Source organism: Nanorana parkeri, unplaced genomic scaffold, assembly GCF_000935625.1.
Source record: "Nanorana parkeri isolate BGI_ZX_2015 unplaced genomic scaffold, ASM93562v1 scaffold406, whole genome shotgun sequence".
NCBI lineage: Eukaryota > Metazoa > Chordata > Amphibia > Anura > Dicroglossidae > Nanorana > Nanorana parkeri.
The window spans coordinates 1,089,004-1,113,952 of NW_017306674.1; the positions used below are offsets into that span (position 1 = coordinate 1,089,004).

Sequence of the window (24,949 nt, forward strand, 5' to 3'; positions counted from 1 at the left end):
ATCTTCTCTGGAGCATACCTGATCCTCAAAATCAGTACTATTAAAGATGCTTTAGTTCTGATGACATTTTCCATTCCGTGAGCTCACATAAGCCACTGCTCTTTCTCCTTGTTAAAATGTTCTGCCCATTTCCTTGTTAGAACCAGGTAAAGATCAGACTGGTGGGGCAGGTAGTCTAGATAGAGACGAGTTGCTGTTTTCTTTGGCACAGCTTTCTCAATTTGGGTTCCTTCATGCCATTCATTGAAGGACGTGATAGAAACGATCTCTGGACGAACAGTGAGAGCAGCCTGTAGAGCCGTCTCATAGTACTTTCCATTGACTCTGTTCCTGGTGTTGTGGTTGTTCCATGGTCTGATGCTGGTGTCTATGTAACCAGGTCCAACGCTTGGAATAAACATAAGATTGTTGGTGTCACAAAAACTTTTGATCGTTTTCCAGTTCTGGTGTGAAGAGCCAAAGGAGAATCCATTGGAAGCAAAGTATGTGTAAATGCCATCAAAACCAGCTGTTAGGATGTCATGCTTATGTCCTTCCTCTACCAACAAGCCAATGAAGACTGCATCATAGGCAGTGTTGCGAACTGAATGGGAACCAGTCACTGTGAGCAAGTTCGCCCATGACTCAGGTGGTGTCAGATATGAATCATAAATGTAGAAAAGTGGAAGGCTTTTACTGGTGCTTGTTTTATATCTATAAAATGCTGCGTGGGATCCGAAACTAAAGAAAGAACAAAACATAATCATGTTAGCCAATCAGCAAAAACTCTCCATCAAGATAGTATGAAGTGATTGATTTGCCCTACATTGGCTTTAAAGTCTGTAACTGGTTATAGAATCATTCCTGAATTTGGAAATGTTTGCAATTAAAACACTACAATGCATGTTAACACACAGGTGCTTCGCACTGTTACTGTTCATTTTGAATGGCACCCCAATACACATATACAGTGCACCACAATACACAGATATGAATGTTGCGGTAAACTGCTTTAGAAAATAATGGCAGGTGCATAATAACTGGGTTTGCAGGGCTTTGACAGCCCCACCAAAATGAGCAGGCTGCTATAATGTCACACACATTATCACACTACAGCAATGTTAGTCCAGCCTAAATGTGCTAGATTTGGGGTTGCCATCATCATCCATGTTTGGCTACCTAGTGAGGAGCTTACCTGAAATACGTTTGCAGCATCTGACATTGGAATTTCTAACCTACAAACCTGTTCTAGCCTAGTGACTTACTAAATAGAGAACCAAGAGTGTGGGTGACTGTCTCAGAAAATGGCCAGTGCTTCTCAGGTGAAGAAGCAGTTGGATCCTCCTGTCCAATAACTACTGTCCCTGAGACAGACAAGCTTTAGGGACGATTGCTTCTGTGTGATCCCAATTTATTGTAGCCTACACATTTAAATTGGAACTTACATCGTTAGGTTCCTTAAAAGGGGTAATAAACTGCCAAAATAAAAATGACATTTTATGCCCCCAGGAGGTGTTTGCCTTAATGTGCTAGTATGCACAGCATATTAGCACATTATGGTGGACTTACCTTGCAGGCGATCCCCTCCAGCGATGTGATGTCAGCATTCTCCTCCATGCTGCCATTTTCACTCAATCGTCTTCTGGGATCACTAGCTTCATCCTCTTGATTGGCTGGGCCAGGATGGTGTAACGCCCGTACTCATGCATTGCTGCATTTCAGCACAGGACTGTGCTGAGATTGTGCACTAAGCTGTGCATGCAAGCGTATTGCATTGACAGTTGGGGAGGCAGCATTTTTGTCAGCATTTTTTTCTAACTTTACTTCCAGTTTAAGTTGGGTCTTCACCCTTACAGCAGTAGATGTTCAGTAAATTCACCCGAAGACAAGATTTAGCAGGACGACAGCCCAGAAATGACATAACTACCTATCAGATACACAGCAGTGGCAGGAGGTAAGAGCTCTGCCACTAGAAGGCAACAGATATTCAGTATGTAGAGATGTGTTTCCCATCCAGTAGAATTTTCCTTTGCCATCAAGATACTGTGTGTTGTCCACAAAGGTAGGTATCACAAATGTTTTCTATGTGAATTTGTAGCATATAACACATGCAGAAAACCCACTGGTAAAGAATCGTAAATTGTTTGTATTGTGTGACTGCTGTGTAAAGTAGCCTTGTAACCTGTCCTCAAACACAACTGACTGGCTGCTTACAATATTAACTAAAGCCCATCTTCAAACAATAATTTTTGTTTTGGATAGAGTTCTACTCTCAAATTGTTTTTCCTATCTGTGATTCTGTTGGGGATATTTCACCTTGCTTCCTGTCCATTTGGCAACCTATGGCAGCAGGAGAAGAATAGGGGAAGTCACACTTAAAACATCTATACAAATCAAATCTACCCCCTATTAGATGTTATTAACGATTTCTTAATTTTTATGTACAAAACAAACCTTACAGGATAAAAAAGGATTTACTAATCTTGTCTAGGAATTCAGGTGGCTTGGTGTTTTCTGGCACGTACTCTTAATGCTTGGCAATGCAACTACCTCACCAACTAGAATGGTCAAACTCACTATTACAAAAGAAATGGTTAATCATAGAAATCATCTCTTCAAACTGAAATCAAATGATAACTAAAGGAAAAACTTTTTTTTTTAGATTTGGATAGAGTGGTGAAGGGTTAGAAATCTCGGCAGGCTTTTATTTCTGTGTCCCCGTTAGGGAAAGTCACACTCTCTAGTTGTCCTGATCAACAATGTCAATGGGAATAAAAGTGAGGGTGAATCCAAACATTTTGGGTTGCCACCAGAACAGGAATAAAGGGGAAATCTTCCAATGGGGATACCTGCTTCTGTGGAAGCTGTCTAAGACCTTGTTCACACCAAGCGCAGAGCAGTTGCAGACCGGATCAAAACTGCGTCCAATGTATTCCAATGGTATTTTTTGCTCCAGTTCACATCGCAGCGTGCAGTTCCAGAGCAGGTCCAGAGCAGGTGAAAAAACTGCAGCAGGTCCTATTTCACCTGTTCTGGGTCTGCAAATGCATCAAAAACGCATGCAAATGCCTGGAACGCACTGAAAGCCCATGTTAAGTTAAAAAAAAAAAATTTTTGTTCGTTTTTTTTTTAACCAAAAATGACCCGGAACGCATCAAAAACATGGCAAACCCACTGCACTGCGTGTGCAGAAACCTGAGCGGATCTGCTCTGCATTTGGTGTGAACAAGGCCTTAGAGGGGATTTCCTTCATATTGGAAAGACACTCTCTCATTTCCTTTTGAGTCTACAGAAAAGGAAATGAACGGAAATCTCACTAATGGGACATGAATAAATAAAAACCAAAATACTGACCGTGGTTTTAACCTCTACTCTACCCTCTACTCTATTCAAAATGACAAAAAAAGGCATTAGATGTACTGTACATGTTCAGTATACAGCATTCAATATACAACATACCATACCAAAACTTCCGTTCTCCTGAAAAATTGTTTCAACTTAAATCAAGAAGGGGAGCTGTTACAAAATAACAATGTAGCCAGACCTATATGTTGCCTTATGAAACAACATAATAATTTTCTCAAAACATTGACATTCCTCTTCATACTAAACTGTCTAATATACCTCTCCTAAAAACATGAAAAAAGATGGCTCAATACTAAACCATAATAACCTATTCATTCAATTAGGAATATCACAAAAACCTTGTTTTTTATATATCCCTTATGCATATATTTATATAGGACAACATCCTATATACTGTATATTTAAGAAGATATACTAAATACATCTCACATCTTATCATTAACTGATTATGAGAAGCTCATATTTTCTTACTCATACTCCCATGTACTTGGCAAGATACACATAAACTTTATTGACTTAAAGGAACCCTACCCTTCCCCAACAAAAACAAACAAAAAGATCTAATAAACAAGAAATCACCTGAACTCCCTACTATTTGACTTGAACTTTCAAAAATGTGAATATAATTTTCATATGATATATAACTTCAGCTCTTCTGAACTCATTTACTTCTAAAATACCCTTTATTATGCTTGAAATGCCAAAGAACATTGCAACTTGCAGTCACCTTTAGTATTATTGTCCACTAATATATTGATTTAGGTGTAAAATAAACAAAGAAAAACTCCAGCAAAACTTATAATAACCCCTCCAGTGGGGCTACTCCTGCACTGCAAGGGTTAACTGTGTAGGTGCTTAAAAAAACCACTGAACCTGCTCCCTGCTTCTTTAGTTTCTGAAGCCTGTCTTCTCCTACGCAGCAGCATTGGAATGCTCGGACGCCCTCAAGTCTATTCACAGTGAATAGAAGATGATGATTTATGGGATCTTAGACCACTGCAGCGGAGGGGGGAGAGGTTGGAAGGACCGGTCTAAGAGCAAGCCGAGATCATGGTTCAGGTGAGTATAACTTTTTCTATATACGAGCAGTTAACTCTTGCAGTGCAGATGTATCTTTGCAGGATAAGCAAACATTTATCTACATTCATACTTCCTTTGCTTTCCTCAATGGCTTTCCAAGGCATGCAGGTATACATGAGATACTTGCTTTTAATGCCATCATTTTTCAGGAGGAATGAAACACGGTGTCAATGAGCTATAAGGGTACCAACAGATGTGTTCACATCTGTATGTATTACTTTGTTATCTTGAGTAATGACAAAGATATTGCAGGATAAACAGGACCATAGCAGAAATGTAAAACGTGCTTAGGTCCATAAGAGGTACATAAGAACTAAACTGGTTAAATCTGCAAACTGGTTAAGTCAAGGCAACTGGACTTGCTGTATTTTTCTTGAAGACGTTTCACTGGACATCCGACCAGCTTTCTCAATTCAGTGAAACGTCTTCAAGAAAAATACAGCAAGTCCAGTTGCCTTGACCTACTTTTTTACAGATATACCATGACCTGGATAAATGAGAACCTTCACAGATAAACTCGTGTACAGGACACCATGAATGGGTATATCCCTCCCTTGTTTAGGTGGTGGTCCCATTAAAGTCACCTTGCATTCAGAGCCTCCATCCCTGACTACAGCCAGTTCTGGTAATGAAAGGGTTAAACCACCAGCCAGAGGGTGTGTTAAAAAGGAACAGGAAGCCAGTCAGTCTGGCTGTGTGGAGTGTTTCGAACAGGACACATGGCTATGTGTGTTAAGCTGTGGAATACAGTCTGCCGAGACACTGCTGGGGCACCTGCATCCATACTGGAACCCTCTGTACGCATGCTGGGACTCTAACCCTGAGGTGGGACTTAGTATACAGGCGCTGAGCCGAAGTCTTGTGTTTGCTGAATATAAGCCATTTACTTTGACTGTGGAAATGAATAAAAGTTTATTGTCTGATACGGCTGGCTACGGGTCATATCCGCCCTGAATATTACACTGGCTATAGGTTTTTTTTCTGCTTTATTTTCCCAATTCATAATTATCTGTGCCAAAGATAAATCCTTACCCATGGGTCAAACTATTCCTGTGATTTAAGAAAAAAACTACTATACCCACATATCTGGACCACCTGATAATCTTGGAATTGATCATCACTTATTATTGCATTGCAAGAAACAGTTTTTCCTTATTTTCTACCAGTCACATTCTGGTTTATGCATGTGCAATAGTGCTATCATTTTTACTCATGTCATTGTTCAGTGAAGTGGGGAGTTCTATGTTTTAATAATGCAAAGGTTACAAAACACAGCACATAACATATGTTTGAGATATGTGGATTCAGTTTGACAATTGTTTTTAATCATGTTACTGTATGTTTTTTTCCCTATTTTGACATTTTTGTGCCATTTAAACTCATAGTTCTGTTTATATATTTCTGGATATTACAAATAATTTGTTTTTACTGCACTGTCAACATAAATCTATTTATTGAACAGCAAAGTGGGGGTGGGGAGATTCTAAAGAAACTGAAACAACAACTGGATGCATTGTGTATATCAAATTGATTAGGCTTTTTTTTTAACAATTTATTTTAGCATAGTGTAGTATAAAAAAGAGACTGTGGTTAGCTAATGTGTGTTTTGTTTTGTTTCTCTGTTTATCAGAACCCCCAATAACCCCTATTAAGACCCTCCTCTCAAAATCCATCTTTAAGAACATTACTGATAATGTAATTCCTGCTCCATTGTTAGGAAACACTCTTCATTTTCTTCTGGGTTTACCCCTCTCTCATAGGACAGCCCCTTCTTCCCTCTAGGAATGCCCCTTCTCTTGGCGCTGCTTTTCTCTGTGACTGAATGAATGTCAAGAACACTGGAACACCAAGACATCCCTCAGTATGATGGGCAATATGGCCATAGTCTGTGAATCTAACAGTCCATCCTCACAAGTATTAAAAACTATAACTAAACATTTTAGGAGGTATAACCATGGTATACGAAATCAAACAGACTTACTTGTCAATTATGTATTTAATGTTATCATGCAGTGTACGGTCATCGCGCGCCTTATATGGCTGAATGTGAAATGCCACCTGGAAAAAGCAAATGACAGCTATAGATTTATTAGGACATGAACACTTAAAGGACATTCTTATGTCATACACTACCAGGTTTATTTATAAAACCTCTGCCCAGTGTATAGCTGGAAATTCCTATACTTCCTATGGAAATTCCTATACATCTAGAGATACTAGTGCCGTGCCAACAGCATCTGACTGGCTATACGTTGGGTGGAAGTTTATAAAATAAACAATTAACTATTTTTTTTATTACAATTAACTAATTTTTTTGAATGAATTTAAGAATAACTCATTATGGTGGAAATATCAGGATTGCAACTACTTTTCTAGCCCAGAAAAATATTAGTAGTCCTTTCCTACATGCATGTTTCCAGTCACTAACTCACTGAATGGCAAAACCATATGCATGTCAAAGAGTCCCCCAACACTTGTTTTCTGTGGCAACAACACTTTCTTATGATCTTATAAATATTTATTTCAGCAGCAGCAACGGCACAGGGAATTATTCTCGTGTCCTTGGTCACATTAGACTTAGTGTCCTGCCGTGGCAGGTACTCACGCATAGACGGAGCCCACATGATAGGCAGCCACTGGTCCAGTCCCCCACAGTACAGCTCTGTGACATGCAACCATCCCAACATTCCATTACCGTAACAAAGCCCACAAAGGCATCACTAATCATCTGCAGACATGGCAACAAATCCAAATGGTCCTCTGTGACACTGCTCACTAGATTCCATAACACATTTACTTCCTGCTCTCTTCTATCACTACCTACTCTTGCCGTTAGGCCCACAGTCTGGAATGGTGCAATCAACCCTGTAAAAGATCTACACATTTCTGAATACTAGAAAACTCCCCCAGTAGTTGGTTCATAGGGAGAGCTTAAAACACACCAATCACTGCAGCAATGTGCTGCTTAGTATGACACACTAAGTTGCTGCATGTCTTCCCTTCTGAATATTCTTCAGTTGCAAGCATCTCAGCTGCTCCCAGGGGAAAAGCTGCAATTGTTACCATACCCCTGCAGAGGAAATACCATCTTGCTTTTACATGGCGTGCCTGATCCAATAACTCTACCACAGCAAAACGAATTGCTCTTACTTGAGCAACTGCTTTTTTTCAGCTGCACACTTTACCCCCTGAACACATGCACTTTCTCCTGACTTGAGGGAGAAATTGCCATCGCTGGCCTGCTTCTAAAAATTCTATTTGCCTACCAGGCATGCTAATCTAATGACATTAATCTTTTCTCAGTCAATGCCCCTAAACAAGCATACGGTGAGAGAAGTCAAAATCTTCAGACTGGACTACTTCTGGGTCAGAATTAATGAAGGCCCTAAATAAACATGACTGTCACTTACCTTTATGTTGTATCTGTGGGCAGCTTCTAGAACCAGAGGCACTAAGTTTTCCACTGACTCCCCATTTTCATCTGCTGTTCCAGACGGATACCATGACAGTACCAACACTCCTACAAGATATACATTATTGTTGTGGAAATTTAATTAATTAACTACTGTATATTACTAGGGCAAAATCCTTCAGACCCAAGGTGATGAACGCCTCATGAATTTTGCAATATCGCAGGTTTCATAGTTTGGTTGGATGGTACCTCAGTCAGAAGGCAGGATTTTCAAATCCAGGAGTCAAATCACTTCATATAACAGTATGCTCTATAATAAATATTGTCGCTGATATCGCGACACACCAAACCTCATGGTGAGAAAAGAATTTACATCCACTTAAACATATATTCATACATTTTAAATTTTTTCCTCTCCACGTTGGTTCCCCAACTGCATTTCCCTCAAGGATTCACACAGCTCATCTGCCCATGTGACATAATTCCACCTCAAAGGCCAGACCTCCCGTCTAACCACACCAGGAGATTCCCATCACTGACCCCACACTATTCCCATCACATGTGAGTGCCAAACACTGCCATTGACCTGTCTACCCGTCCACACATTTGTGCCAGGTAGCGGCGGTCCTTCTTGTTTCTTTTTCTATAATAAATACTATTAACTAGCAAACAGAAGTACAGCGAGTTGTACATGATAGAAATGTGAAGGCTATCCCATGGATAATAGTATGTCCTTCACATATGATATGCTCCATTACATACATGTATTGGGCATAAACAGGATATATCAAATCTAATGTTATATTACCAAACCATGTAAAGCTTACTAAAGTGACTCTGTCAATTTAACAACCAAGAAAAGCAGCCAAACTGGTATAAAGGCCAGGTGCCTTATATCCATTGGGTAGTGAGGCAGTCCATAAAAGTGATGGGCCAAAAGGAATATATGGGGGAAGGAGCAGTCAACCTCTGACACTACCAGAAAGTGTCTAAGTTTCTCCTAAAAGAACTGCCTGGCATTTGGGGCAGAATGTGGGCACTAGCATGCTGCAGATATGTGACTTCATACTAGTCAGCAGCTCTCATGTAGGGTTTTCCTTCTTTCTGATTAAGACCAGAAAATGTTGAAATAGAGTAGAGGGCATGTTGTTTTAATGACACAAGGGCTATCACAGCATTTCCAAATTTAGTTATGAATATTTGCTAGCAAGCACTGTTACTTTCAGGGGTTACGCTTACACATGCTGCTTGGTCTACACACATGGTATGAATAGAGTGCGCCTTACAGAGAATCTGTCAGAAATAAAGTAACTGTATGCAGTAATTTACCAACTAACAATCTGCATACTATTTCTGGGCTAGTGAAGCAGAACCTATTCAATTTCCCTACCACTGAAGATACAGCTTTGAAACTGCAGTAGTATGCAATATGGCATTCAGGTAATGTTGGCTTCTATGAGAGGCTTCTCTGTCAGCTGTTCTACTTCATTGATTTCTCCTTCAAGTGTATGTAACCACAAACCTCTCTTATTTGTTACCGTTCTGTCTGTTAAATAGAATGAAAATGTTTTGTTATATCTGCTTGATAAGTGCGAAAAAAAATCCCCAAAACCTGTTGATCATGTCAGAAATGTAGAGCTCACCTAACAAGACTACCTGTGTTTTCTTAAGGTGTCTAATTAGCCCTCCTAGTTATTATTTTGGGACTACAGAATAATTAGTGGCTTTTTGTAGAGATGAGGCAAGTGGGAGGGTTTTAGTAATTTAGCAAAAGATAACTGGTCAGGTCTGACATCGCATAGTTGTCAGCTCACAAGAGGACTTTGGAGCCGAGCGTATAGGTGCCATACACCTTACAATTATCTGCAGATTTTCTGTGGTCAGATGGAAAAAGTGCCACAGATTTGCCCAGGGAGAGATTACTCCATCCACACAGTTAAGTGTAGATGGAGGAATCTGTTGCACCTTTTCCATCTGGCCATAGAAAATCTGCAGATAATTGTAAGGTGTATGGCCAGCTTAAGTCTGACAGATCACTGTGTATTTTTTTGTATTTGCAGGGTCTTTAACCACCTGCTTCTGTGGCTTCTTGAATGCGGGTGTGGCTTTTTACATACAAGCATTCCGATCGCTTGTTTTATGCATGCAGGTGTGCGCCCCCTCCCCCTGCCATTCCCAAACTCTGCTGTGCCTGGCGTGGGTGCGGGCCCAGGACTGGCACAACGGCTCTGTCAGTGGCTCTGTCACTGGTCTCTGAATGCAGAAAGTCATCTATGCTACATCACTTCCGCATTCAGCTGTCATTCCTGGCTACAGAAGCCGGGGAAAAGCTGGTGAAGCAGATCTCTGCTTCATCAGCTTCTCTGGGGGTCCCTAGGTGACATTAGGGTACTTTAATGACCCCTGATGTCTCCATAAAGAGGACCTGTCACTGTATATTGGTTATCACACAGGGGGCTTGTTAGCTCCCCTATGTGATAGCAATAAAGTTAAGTGAATAAAAATGTAAGTTACAAAAACAAAAATTTAAGTCACATGTAAAAAAAAATGTAAAAAAACAAATACATTTTTAAAGTCGCCCAGCCCCACATACACATGGAAACATGTGTCGGGTGCACCTACGTGTAAAAATGACGATTGTGCCCATTGCGCTGCACATGTTACATATCACCACGAACGTCAGAGCGTGAGCAATAATTCCAGGGCCATTAATCACTGTTAACACTGAACAGATGAGCAGTAAAAGCTTTAAAGCGTCGCCTCTGGCCAAATTTGGGTATGGTAATTCTTTTTAGATTTTGCAGACACGCTCAATTTTAAAGCTTGACATGTTTGGTGTCTATTTACCTGAAGTAACCCTGTCTTTTATATTTTACCAAAAATTTGGGTAATCATAAATAGCATAACGTAGGGAAAACTGTTTTTTCCCCCAAAATTTTCTGTATTTTTTTTTATTATATAGTAAAACATAAAAACCCCAGTGGTGATTAATGCCACCAAAAGAAAGCTCTGTCCCCAAAAAATGGTATAAAATGAATTTCAATACAGCGTTGCATGACGGAAATAAATGTCAGTTAAAAGTACCACAGCGCTGAATACTGAAAAATGGCCTGGCCAGGAAGGGGGTGCAAACACCCTGGTCAGCAAGTGGTTAAAGGAATACAGCACAGAGAAATGTGCATGTATGGCTGAGATGTACTGCATGTTTTATTCTGTTAGTTTGTGCTAAGATTCACTTTAAAATGTTATCAGATATCCACTTTAATGTGTATCCTGCACCTGCAGAATGGCAGCTGTGATCTGAAGGTTACCTACAGATAAAACTCATTTTAATATGCAGTTTTTTTCCAATTGTCCCTGAAGCTAGGTCAGCAGGCAAGTTGTTTTTGATATTGGTATAATAAAATAAGTCCCTAAAATGCTCCAGTCATGAAACAATTACAACATATATATACTTTCTTACCTATAGCAGCTGCTCTTAACTGTTTCATATGTTCTTCTAGGACCTCCGGGTCTTTGGAACTGTATGGTCCTAATTCAGGGTAGAAGCTGGAACCAATGTCTTCCGGAGGGCTGTGTCTACCTTTAGGGTAACTGGCAGATATTTTAGGATCCCAGTGAGGAACCATTACATGATCCCAGTGGATATAGTTATTATCAAACTTCGGGTTTCCATACCACATGTAGTAGAAAACGTGCAGATCATAGTAAACTTTTGTTTGGTCTACTGCATTTGCGGTACCTTGTGGCTGAAAAATAACCTCATTAGAAATGGAGCGTCTTTCAGACTGTTCGCCAAAAGGCATTAGTTCGAGGCCAGGTGCAAGGTCAGAGAATCCATCAGTGGGTTTCAAAGTTCGCAAGCCCATCATTGTTCCAAATATGAAAAGCATGAAAAGGAAAAGTGCAATGCATGCCTTTCTTCGAAGTCTTGCCATCTTCCTAGTAGTAATATTGTACTCTATAGAAATATTCCCATTTGGTCAGACCTGAGAGGAAAAGAGTTAAAATAAAATGACTTCATTATTATAGCAATTGAATCCATAAGTTACCGTAAACAAAAAGAAATTCGAACTACTGATCTGCATACTACTTCTGAGTTAGTAATGTATAAAGTACCAAAGCCATTATTGTAACAGCATGACAGCTAGGGAGCTAATATATGCAGTAGGAGAGCTCAGCAAGCTTTCATACTACACTGCTGGTTTCCATTAAGAGAGAATTAATTTCTGTTAGTGCTTTTAATAGTAGATACGACATACAGTATATGTTACTAATATTTCTTTTTTGAGTGCTATGTATTATTCTTGTTGCACATATTCTCCCACAAGTGACAAGTGTGAAAACTAACATTGGAACTCTAGTAAGAGCGACCAGTCCAAAACTGTGGGAGACTATAGAAGAGTTGTAGGGGTCAGAGAATTCCCATCTACTGAGGAGTAACAAGCTTTCTGGTGTTACATATCCTTTTTTTAACTCCACAAACACACTTTTAAATTCTTTTGAATGTATTTATTAGCCCTGATTATTATTTTTTAAGGAGAACCTCTGCATCTCCAAAAGGTTATACTCCAGGAATTGCAGTAATTGTTTGAGAGAGAGAGAGAGAGAAAGAGAGAGGGAAAAGCTTGCCACAAAATTAATTAAATAGCAAGATAATATCCATCACAGCTGAGGATTGGCCCAACCACAAATGTAATGGGTTAGGGGGTGGTGTGGGCTAGAAATGGGCAGAACATCATATCAGTCCGATTTTAGTTATATTTATTTTATGGAGAGCACAGAAAGGGGCATTTAAATACTGATTTCATTGTCTAGTAAATTAGAAATAGTGGAGTTGAAAAAACGAATTACCTTATGACCTTTTCCTTCTTGGACAGAATCAAAAACATCTAAATATTTTGAATCGTATATTTGTCATCACCTCAGATAATTCACTTCTGTGAGCGCAATAGTTTCCAGTCTTATTTTTTTTTTTAATCTTCTAAAACTGCTTATTATCAAAAGGTTTACAAAGTAAATTCTGATTACTTATTATAAAATAAATGACTTTTAATTATGGTTTTAAATTTATGATCTAATTAATGAATCTTCAAGTGAAAATGAAAAGAGGACTTGAAGCAAGGAAGCTTTATTTAACTGATTGTATTGTACTGCTTTATGCATTATAGATGTGTTTAGGTAACTTATCCCATCTCGCTAGAAACAAATTCACCAACTGCACAAAAGACCTACATTATATTTATATCACTATAATCTAACAGGATAAAGTTATAATGGCCATGCAATTGGTCAATTTTCGAGCTTTACAAATACCTTTAAGGAAGAAGTTATAATACTTACTTTTCCCACTAGCACTACACCAGCTAAAAAAGCTTCAGCGACTGTATCTTCTAGGTGTGTCGGAAGACACCCCTACAATGACATTTTTTTCTTTTAAGATGGAAAACAATAAGTATTTGCAGATTGATTTAATACTGATGGAACACTCCAAAATTCCCCACAAATTTAGAGCTAGCCATTCGCAGGAAAGCATGATTTGAATAGCTGAGCTCATGTTTTCCATGCTGTTATTAATAATGATTAATGCTGTTATCATAACATAGACATACAAACACATAAGCCACACTCTTTTTTTTTTTATGAATTGCAAAAAGCTTTTTTGGTGCCAGATAGGAGAGGCAGACATTCGCTCCAGCCACTGATGTGCTTCACCTTATGAGCTTTATCACAGAAGGGCTTAATCATACTCCCCTATGATTAAGCCCGTTGGGTGAAGTGCGTTGGAGGCAAAGTCATATCTGATGAGGGAGAGAATGTCTGTCTGACCTACCAGGCATCAATAAAGCTTGTTGCAGTTCGGCAAAAACAGAGTAGAATGTGGTTCATGTGTTTGTATACTTGGAGGGGAGACATACCCAGGAGAGCCTATGTGCATTATCATAATGTAGATGTAGCCCTTGGTGCTTTATTTGATTTATCTACAAAGGAGTACATATGTAAAATATAGTCCATTCAATACAGCCCTATAGTAAGGACCTTGGATGTTACGCCTGCTTGACCCTAAATCCTGTAAAGACAATAGAATTACGTTGGCTATGCAAATAATTGACCTGATATTTCAAATAGTGTTGTAATCCGTACTCACTCAAATCAGACATCTGCTAGGCGGCTTCTATTTCAGCTAAAAGTTACACTTCTCTTAACGATATTAAGTTCTAATAAATCTTTAAGTGACAAGAGTCACTGGAAAGGCACAATGAAACAGACAATGTGGGAGTGGGGGTTCACAGTGGGAGTTCAAAAGCTCAGCTGATAAAACTCATTGTATGTCATTCTGCCTCCTCCTTGTAATGGTTCATATATTATTAATCTTTCTCAAAACAGCTGCCAATCTGTAAATGAACCAACAATTCTGAAATATAAAGACTAAGGTGACACCATGATGTTAATATTAAAATCTAGTTTGCAACTGTGTCACATCACACTAAAGCAGAAGCCAGCCAGGACAGGCTTAGCCAAGAATAGCCTTGGTTTGATTCTGCACCATGCCCACATACAAAAAACAACTGTGTCTTAACGTTAACCGACTTAAAGATGCCAAGAGAACCCCCATACTCCAGGGTTGATTTCCTCCCTTTATTTCTTCCTTTTCGCCCCAAACTGTAACTTTATATATTTCAATGCATTCTTTCTTGGGAAAAAGAATTAGAGTCTACCTCGATGGAAAAACAATGCATAGAATCCTGGTCTGTCTAACAAAAGCTTGTTGAATGTGCTCCGTAAAATAAAATATTTTGAAAAAGGTATCGCTCATTCCTGTTGAATTGGAGAAAGAGAGTGCGCACAAAAGTCCCAGGAAAGAGCTAACTGAGTGCACCAGTTTTTGATAGTTGGGCGAGTCAAAATAATTCAGGTACGTGAGATAAGATAGATAACCAATACTCCCCGCAAGGCATGCAGGGAATATTTCTGTCCCCGTGCAGAGGTTGCACTCAAAGCTCGCTGGGGCATGTGTCAGATCATTTGAAGCTCTGCCGCTGGAAAGGTCTGATGTGTATTAGCAGGAGGGAGAAAAAGCCCCAAAAGGAGGAGTTAGGAGCGCAGAGGCGCCCAAATTGATGATAGGTAAACATATACAATTTTTAAAACGAAACCCCGGGCAAATCAAATCTTAACCTTTGCAGTGGGGCTATCCTGGTTAAGTGATCGATATGTCTAGGGAGCTAAAATAACAAAGTTATACTCACCCCAACCACAATCCCATCTGGCTCCTACACCACTCCCTTAAGCCCGGCTCCTTCGCTGCTCCAGCAATGGTATGTCTCTTTGTGTCCTCATGTTTTATACACCTGTATAGAGCATGATGACTCACAGGACCTTAGACCGCTGGAGTACAGGGGAAGCATGGCTGAAGGGACCGGTCTAAGCGCAAGCCAAGATCGTGGTTCTGGTGTGTATAACTTTGTTATTTTAGCTCCCTAGACAAAATGACCCCTTAACCCTTGCAGTGCAGGGAAGTCCCACTGCAAGGGTTAAGATTTGAGTTGCCTGGAGTTCTGCTTCAAGAACACATTTTCATATTGGGTCTACAGCTTTCATTAAATAATGCCTGATAATCCTGCCATGACTATTATTGTTTAGGTACTTCTTGTTATAAAGTGACGATGCTCTGTCCATATCACCCAGTTGTGCGCTTGCGTTGTCACTTTGGGCTTCTGATGGAGAATACAAATTGCTGTTTCAACACACATTAGTCAGGCATGATACACTGTTGTCGCCATTATGATAACTGTTCTAAGAAATATCATGCAGACATTGCTTGCATGCATGTAGACTGTAAGGGATCAACAGTGCTAAGCAAAGGATATAAAAACATGAAAATAAGTATTTAAACATGGCAACTGACAAGCCCATGAAATCAGATGTACGTATCTGAAGCAGTCTGGTTTGTGAGTGGCCTTGCTGACTCTGGTCTTTGCACCTGACATGACAGCTGCCAACCCCTTGTCAATGAAGATAGAGTAGTGAAAGAAGAAGGCACCGCCGCAAGAGAGTTGTATATTAAACTTCAATTGTGTCCAAGTAGGAAAAGCTAGGGCCCATTCACACCACGTCCGTTTGGCTGATTGCTCAACACAGGCCTAACAAAATGACAAGCTGAGGTCCACTGTTTCCAATAGGCCCAGTTCACATCAATGTGCTGTGTTGATATGTGTTGGGTAAAATAGAACGTGCTGAATTGAAATGCAGCACAATGCACTGCAAAGCACTACATCATGTCACAGTGCAGAGGAAAACAAATAAGTATTTTGGTTTCTGCTGTAGAAAAAAATGCACATCATGACAACACAGCAAGGGCATGTTAAAGCACGTCAACTAAAGTGCATTTTATACTTATCGAGAACAAAATGCAATGCACATGGTGTATATCCAAAGTTAACTTTTCCTTGTAAGGACATATCCATTTACCATGTGGTTTACGAATAAGTTACCTGGTTTCAAGTGCAGTAAAATAATTTAAAAAATGGATAACCGAGACCCTAATATGATGGCTAAGTACACAGTGGCGTAGTGGTTAGCGGCGGCCAGGTCACTATCTGCAAAGGAGTTTGCATGTTGTCTTTGTGTTTGCGTGGGTTTTCTCCCACACTCCAACGCCATGCTGGTAGGTTAACTGGCTCCTCTCTAAATCAGCCCTGCATGTGAGATAGGGACCTTAGATTGTAATCTCCTTGGGGGCAGGGACTGATGTGAATGTGCAGCTATGTAAAGCGCTGCGTAAATTGTCGGCGCTATATAAATACCTGAAATAATAATGAAAAGATCCTCATGTCATATGTATGAACAAAGTGAACGCCCATGAACTATCAAATTCAATAAAAAAAAACAAATTTGAAAAAGATCAGAAAGATGCAAAATGTAGATGAACTTACTACAGATTGAAGAATGTACAGCAGAAATAGATAACCTGGCACTATGTGGTACCGTAACTTGTAAACCAGAGGTCAATTGATGTGTAATGGATTTGTATATTCCTTTTGAATGTTTCCAAAGGATGAGACCCCCCATGTGTAAGGTCAGCTATATTGGCATGAGTAAAAGAAAAAAGTAATTGTGAATGTGATGTCCATGTTTTAAAGAGGTAGTATAAATAGAGATGAGCAAACTGCAGAGAAGATTTGACCTACTTTGCAATCTGCTCATGTAGACTGCTCTGTCATCTACCTCCTAATCCCCCATAAGTCCACAGTAAATCATGTACTTCCTACAAATACTGTACTATTACATTTATTTTACCACAAGTTAGCTTAGTATTTTTGGCAACCACGTTGTTGTATATCTGTCTACTCTCCCAGAGAATGACTGCTTTGTACTGCTCATAAAAAACTTCATTTTCACTTGCCACATTTAACACTTCAATGAGATTAATACTAGAGTTCACAAATTGCGTCGGACAGTGCGCGAATTGAACCCAAACACATTCACTCATAACTACTAATGGCAGGCTTCCTAATTAGAAAGCCAGTCATCCTCTGCAAATAAAGTGTAATGAAATACTCTGGGCTTTATAAAGCAGGGAATGTGACTTTCACAAACATTCTCTGACGGAGAACCATCCAGCTCCATGGGCTTTAAATTCTTCACCTGCAAATGTTTGTGAAAGTCACATTCTCTGCTTTATAAATAGGCCCTCCTGTGTAAATGTTTACTGTAACATAAACATTTATACAAGTAATATTTATGACAATAATGCAAATGATATACAAAATCTGTATATAAATGACAAAACATTTTTATTTTATTGTGGGGGTAGCCCCACTGCAAGGGTTAACTGCTTGTTCATGGACTCTAATATAAAAGTTATACTCAACCAAACCTAAGCGTCCTCGAGTCATCAGGTCCAATACTGTGTATAGGACACGAGGATGCTGAGAGGGCATACCATCGCTGCAGTGTAGGAAGAGAGAGGCAGGGGGGTGCGATGTCGCAGCTGGCTGGCTCAAAACTTTGGGTTAGTATATCTTTGTGTTTTTTGAACATAGACACAAACGAGCAGTTAACCCTTGTAGTGCAGGGAAAAAATGTTGCCCGTAGTTCTCCTTTCAAATACAATTGACCAAAAACCTTTAGCAATGCCCTGTTCAATGCCCTGTGCAAAATGACTGTACTGCATCATGTAGAATGATTTTAGTATCCCACAGGAAATTCCATAACCAGTCTTGTATCAGTCTTATAGGAAATTGACAGAGACAAGATTATCATTAAATGCTGAATAGCAGTTGTCGGCAGCAGTACACATTTTCAATGTATAGAGCACGCTAACTACCGTATATACTCGAGTATAAGCCGAGTTTTTCAGCCCATTTTTTTTGCTGAAATGCTCACTTTTGGCTAAACACATTGGTCAGGTCAGCAATTTCCACAAGGCTGTCATTTCTTCCTTTATTCATAACGGCTATTTCCTGTATAGCACCAACATACAAAGGCTTACTGATTGCATAAAACACTTAATATCATCAGAATTACTCAACGCTCAAAATTTTATGTCCCCACCACAACCATACTTAGACACAGTGCTGACATGTACCCTAATGCAAATTGTAAAAGCTATTACAGGATACCAAAGCTAAGTGCATTTTAAGCATAGTAGAAATCACTGAAGCAACACTGCCCATCTGTCTATACTTCTTATTAAGCAGATTTCAAACAAAGCCATCTATGAATTATGCAAGACATGGTCTACACACATCTTCTATTTACACAATAATTAGAAAATTGAGATCTGACAGTATCACTCTGTTGATCTTCGTTCCTTAAAGCACAAAGAAAAAAAAGACTGCTTATCTCCATAGCAACAAAGAATTTACATAAAACTAGCAAAAGTGAGCTTGTTAGTTGAATGGTGGAGAATTCAAAAACAATTCAGAAAAAAAAAAACACTTTTCATTTTTTCTGCTTTTAAATGTGAAACTGCATACCAAATGTACGATGGGATCATTTCTATTATAATCAATGACGCTGGAGCTGCATGCAGAGATGAGAAAAGGGTCATTGGCTTTAATGGCACAGATCTTATTATACATTGTATGTGTACTTTCACATGCATTTACTGCACCAAAAATGTAGTAAATGGCCTTAGATTCCCTGCCATCATTTTTTGGATAGATACGTAATATTTAAAGCCAACTTCATTTGTGTGTGTAATAGTTTTTTTTCACTATATGCTTAAATATGCTAAAATTACATTTTCCTCAAATGTATATTAAGATATTAAAATTATATTTTAAAATACGTTTAAATTCTGATTATTAAAACTACTGATTATCCAACATTGTTCACTAAAAACCTGGATACATCAGCAGACCTCATACACACAGGGAGCAAAACAAACGACAAACGCACTCAACAATTTGTTACCAGTTATACAGTAAGGTGCACACGGAATGGGCTTTGAACAGTAGAAAAGTAGAAAGGCATCATGGCACACTCACAAACCAGCATGTAAAACAACTTGTCTCACCACTGAGGACAATGACAGAGGTTTGGATACACGTCTTCTGCAGAGGATGTGTAAGCCGCACTGCCGCGCCAAGGCACCTCTTATAGTGCGGTCCTAACTCTAAACTATGAGAGTCTCCATCTTGGAGCACATGGGGCAGAAGATATCAAATTGGGTGCAGGCCTGTCAGGAGGACGCCCCACCTCCTTAAAGGTACAGAAACACACAAGGGATCCCGCACATCCCATTGGCAGCTGAGAAACCCCATGCGTCGCTGCACCAAATTGGTAAAGCAAAACAAACGACAAACGCACTCAACAAGGTGAGACAAGTTGTTTTACATGCTGGTTTGTGAGTGTGCCATGATGCCTTTCTACTGTTCTACTCATACACACAGGGGTCACAAGGGGGCGTCTGAAATACAAACACTCTATGATGCTACAACACGTGTTTATGCCAGTAGCTTCATGAAGCCCCTCCTAAGCCAGATAGCAATGGAGCCTACAGTGAAACAGTGGAGCCTACATAACATTAACATGGGAGTGATGGGTGTACTCTATACCTGGCACAAATAAAAAAATAAAAGCTTTGTCAACAGCAGTACCAATTTAAAGGAGAACTATGAGGTGAGTGAAAATCACTCACCTCATAGTTCGAGCCGACGTGTGACAATGAGACTGTCACACGTCGGCTCAATAGATCAGGAAGTGAGCGAACACATAACGTCGCTCGCTCACTACTTGATCATGTCCCTGCAGAGAGCAGTGACTGTCACTCACAACTCCCTGCAGGAATTGCCCCCTCCCCGCTCCGATCCTCCAGCGCTGACTGGTGGAACTGATGGGGAGGGGGCGGGTACAGCTTTATGTCCTCCCGTGACCCTGAGGAGAACTATGGGGAAAAACACTTACCCTATAGTTCTCCTTTAACTAGATCCATCTTATTTATTTCTACATGACAATGACAGAGACAGCATTAAAATCTGGTTATGACATGAAACGATAGTCCAATCTGGTGTAATTGTTTATGTGTCTTCCTATTCATTAGCATGACATTTCACCAGTATTGTCATGAGGGTCACCATGTGATATTTTCACATCTTTGTATGTGGAGTTCATGCATACATCTATATATTGATTGTTGCGCTGTGGACTGAGGATCAATATGTCTTTTGAAGGATACAGGCATATTCTGGGTGACTCCCGAAGGCTATGTATACACAATTTACATCAAAGCAACATAATAAAATACATATAGATGATAAAACACACTGATGGTCACAACTTGGGATTGAACATTGCATTGTTAAATCAATGTGCACTAAAGTGACAATTTGATATCCCTGATTACAGATCAACTCCACCCATAATTTTTATTTCAATGTTGTTTAGTTGCTGGATTCAAATGTCAGTTTCTATTATCTTTAAAAGATTCCAGTCACAAAATATCCCACCAGAATTTTCACAGCTTATGCAATACTATATGACGGTTTTATGATCCTCCTACAGATTCTTTATATATTAATGTGGAGCTCAGGTACAAGATTAGAGTTCCAGTTACACTTGGCTCTTATGAAAATAGATATCCCAGTAATCTATATGTAAATGATTTGCAAGACTCTGAGATTATATCAGCTCAGTTTTGTTTCATTCCCACAAAACAGTAATGAATTATTTTTCTCCTGTACTTACCCTGAATCATCACAGTACAGTCAGCTTTCATTGGAGATACACACAGTATTGGAGAGTTTCTTCTGAGGAGCTGCTATCTTTCAAGTTGCTTTGAACTTGTTTTGCATTCCCATTGATTTGTATGGGGAAAAAACACCTTTGACACCAACAAATACCTGTGTAAAGAAGCCCTAAAGCGCAAAACAGAGTGAATGGCCTTTAATCACTTCTAGGGATGTAGAGTACATTTTGAAGATCTAGGCCATGGCATTCAATAGGACTCCCAGGAAGTGTTATTTAACCTAGGGTGGTTAAATGTCCAGTTCTTCCAAACGTTTTTTTTTTTAGTTTTTGGTAATGCAAAAGAGTAAAATCACCTGACAAGTTTATCATATTTCTCTAGGACTTTATTAGTGAGATACTTGTGTTTGAAGACCTTGGTTGGGTGCACAACTGCTGTATCTTTTATAAGGGGACCGCTTTCTTCCAGATGAATACTTCATTTGTTTTATATAATGGAAATTGCAACAGAAGCTGCAAGTGAGCTGTAAGAGGGCCACAACAGGCCACACTGTTCCCCCCTCCCCTCTCCGTTCCTTCAGCGCTGACTGGAGGCAGAGAGGCAGAGCCAGCTGTCAATCAGGCAGCGGGGTGGGATCCTGCTGCAGCTATATGCTGAGTTTTGGGTCACAGTAGAACATTAGTAAATGTCCTCCTGTGACCCTGAAGAAAACTATGGCCCAACCTTTTTTTTTGCCATAGTTCTCTTCAGGGTCACTATTTTAACCATATACATTTGAATGAAATTAACAATATAAAATATGTTGTCAATTAATATAAATATTTGCATGTTGATAACAAAAAATCACAAATCTCAGCGGTTAAATAATTGACTTTTTAAAATAAAACATAATTTCATCATGTGTTTAGCTTTGGTAAAATAAAGTAACCATCTATATTTCAAGAATCTGTTAGCCTTTGATCCAACCCTATATTAAAAAACGCCAGTGGAACTATTATCCCATATGTAGTAATTTCACATATTAGGCTCACTACATTCATTATGTTATCTCATGATACTTTTCTCCTCAAATGTTCAGTTCACAAACACATATACTGTTTGTGTCATTTTTTTTTCCATTAAATGGGCATTTAACTGTTGAAAACCTTATTTTGTCATATATTATTTAAAGGAGAACTATGGGGTCAGTGTTTTTCCCCATAGTTCTCCTTAGGGTAACGGGAGGACACAAACTAGCGTCCTCCCGTTACCCTAAGCTCACTATACCGCGAGCTGTAGCTCGCGGTATACTGAGATGCCGCAGCCGGAGCGGATCTCGACGTAGATGACGGGATCCGCCCAGCTGCGTGAGTGACAGCTGGCTCTGCCTATCTAGAGGCAGAGCCAGCTGTACCCGCCCCCTCCCCCGTCCGTTCCGCCAGTCAGCGCTGGCAGATCGGAGCGGGGAGAGGGGAATACAGCCCTCCCCCTGTCACGGTAGAGAGCTGTGACAGGATCGAGAGGTGAGCGAACCTGGTATGTGTTCGCTCACCTCCCGATCTACTGAGCCGACCTGTGACAGTCTCATTGTCACAGGTCGGCTAAAACTATGAGGTGAGTGGAAATCACTCATCTCATAGTTCTCCTTTAACCACCATTTCTGCTCTCCATAATAAACACATGATTGAAACTCATGGTTATCGGCAGCCTAGCGTTATTGAAAACGTAATATTGTGTAGTAACAAAAGTATTGCATGTGTTTTGCTTATTTGAACGAAGCCTACTATATGTTATCCCATAAATACTGCAGCTACTGCAAGCAGATATAAGGCAGCTGCTCTCATACTGTACTATGCACCTAACATAAAGTGAACCTGTCACCCTCAACTGACAGTAAATTATCATTCAACAAACTGCAATACTTTAGGTTTTCCTAAATTGATGTCTAAGACAACAGGTACCTTTTTCCCCAGACCTAGAGCATGTGTTGTATAAAATGCTGAGCCTCCTGCATACTACAATGGATTGCGAGACCCCGATGTACCTGTTCAGATGCATCTGCATTGCACTGTGGGATGCAGTAGGTGTACACCAAGTAAACCTGCCTTTACATGCAATCTATGAAATATTGTAAATGAAATGCAGGCACCTTTATGAGCTTCCTCCGGGCTGGGGTGCTCTATTATTCAAATCTAGACTTTAGTTCCTGAAGACAAGCTTAAGACCCCCCACTATTAGTCCCCTGCTGTTTCACTCTCCAATCGGGGAGAGCAGGAATTAGCAGGTCCAAGGGTGAAACAAGTCAAGATTTGCATAATAGGAAGCTGAAGGTTTTGGGGCTCCCAGGGAGTTTATGAGCTTTATAAAAGGTACAATCAGGCATTTAACATATGAACAGCTTTACATTAAGCAGTACCTTAGATGAAAAACGTGATTTGCTTACATCATACTTTAGGATCGATGTGGTCCTGAGGTGCCCTGTTGGTCGCTCCAAGGTTTACTTTAAACTTCAGTTCAATCTGCTCTTTTAGTGCCTTTTGGTTATGAGCTTCTATGAAAAACAAAATGCTATTATTTATTGAATGCAATCATCTATTTGAATCATAAGCCATGCATTTTCTTCTAATAAACATCATTATAAATACCCGATTTCAAACTATAAATGAAGGCATATTATTTAAGGCTGTTCTAAAACATAAATGTTGAGAGACAGGTGGCTTATATAGGGAATACATACGTTTATGAAGATCCTTCAGCAGTCAGTGAAGTGGTTGATGATGAATGTATAACAAAGGTTGTCTGGTCCATTCAGTGATCTGATCCTTAAGGCTGAAGGATGCAGATGGTGTTCATTGTGTCCAGCTCCGGCTGCTTACTGCCAAGATGGGGGGTGTGGATCTGCAGTTTTTTTTTTAATATATATATGTGATGCATATATGCTGTAACAGTCTTCTGATTTCTTTTTTTAGATGTGGTGATCAGTATGAGACATAGTGAGCAAAGATCTGATCCTACCACACTAACTACATCATGCAGGATCTCTTAAAATCTAAAATGACCTTCTCTTGCAATGCCTATCCTGTTAAAAAGGCTGGGATAATGCAGTGTGCTTTAGCAGGAGGAGTGGCTACGAGGACCAAACTGCATTTTCAGTCAGCCGCTGGAGATGTTTTAGGGATGCACGCAAGCTAAAGCTCCAAGTCCTTTACGGATTCCTCTAAATGAATACCACTAGCTAACTCCATCTCTGCATCCAGCATAATGCATTCACAAAAGAAATGTCAGATGTCTACCACTGCTTCATGAGGGGAGGCATCAACAGGTGCACCTGCTAATACTTAAGCACTTTGAACCATGCTCACTAATACTATACTACGGAGTCTATAAATGTAGCATACTGATGACATCTTGTGTTGAATATGGGGGAGGAAGTCAAAATTCAGAAATAATATGACGTATGCTGACAAACTCCCCCCCGTATTCCCTGCAGTGGTGCAACCCAAACATGAGCTGTCTGCAGTGTGAACAGAAGGCAGCTCTGTTGCTGGGTTGTGCTAGCTTTCAGCTTGGAGTGGGAACAATTGCAATGCCTATGTGTGTGCTTTTGTTTGCATTTTCTCTTTCAGAGACATGGAAATAATGTGTGTCGTATCAATGGAACATTATTTAACATTTTAATGTGATAACCTGGGATACTGACAGGCAGGAAAATTGTTTACACAATGCACACAGCATTCTGCAGGCAGAATGAAATAATCAAAGAACAATTTTATGATACATGTTTATATTACAGGGATCTAGGTAATTCATTTACAGCTTGTTGTCATGACTTCTTACCAGCCCTTAATCTGAATGCTTTATTTTGTAAACACATGTATGTTTTAATACACGTATCATTATGATATTGGTCCTACTGTGCTCAACCCATCTTTTATCTT

At 39.7% G+C, this 24,949-nt stretch overlaps 1 protein-coding gene across 1 annotated transcript; it reads right to left on the bottom strand.

Moving 5' to 3' along the window:
• Positions 1–12: 12 nt before the first annotated feature.
• On the bottom strand, positions 13–23,487 carry MANEAL (mannosidase endo-alpha like). Its single transcript, XM_018559612.1, has 5 exons — positions 23,455–23,487; positions 11,301–11,826; positions 7,836–7,945; positions 6,407–6,483; positions 13–720 (listed from the first exon to the last, which is right to left on the bottom strand). The coding sequence occupies exons 2-5, from the start codon at positions 11,773–11,775 to the stop codon at positions 84–86; spliced, it is 1,299 nt and encodes a 432-aa protein (XP_018415114.1). The 5' UTR covers positions 11,776–11,826; positions 23,455–23,487; the 3' UTR covers positions 13–83.
• Between the last annotated feature and the right edge of the window lie 1,462 nt (positions 23,488–24,949).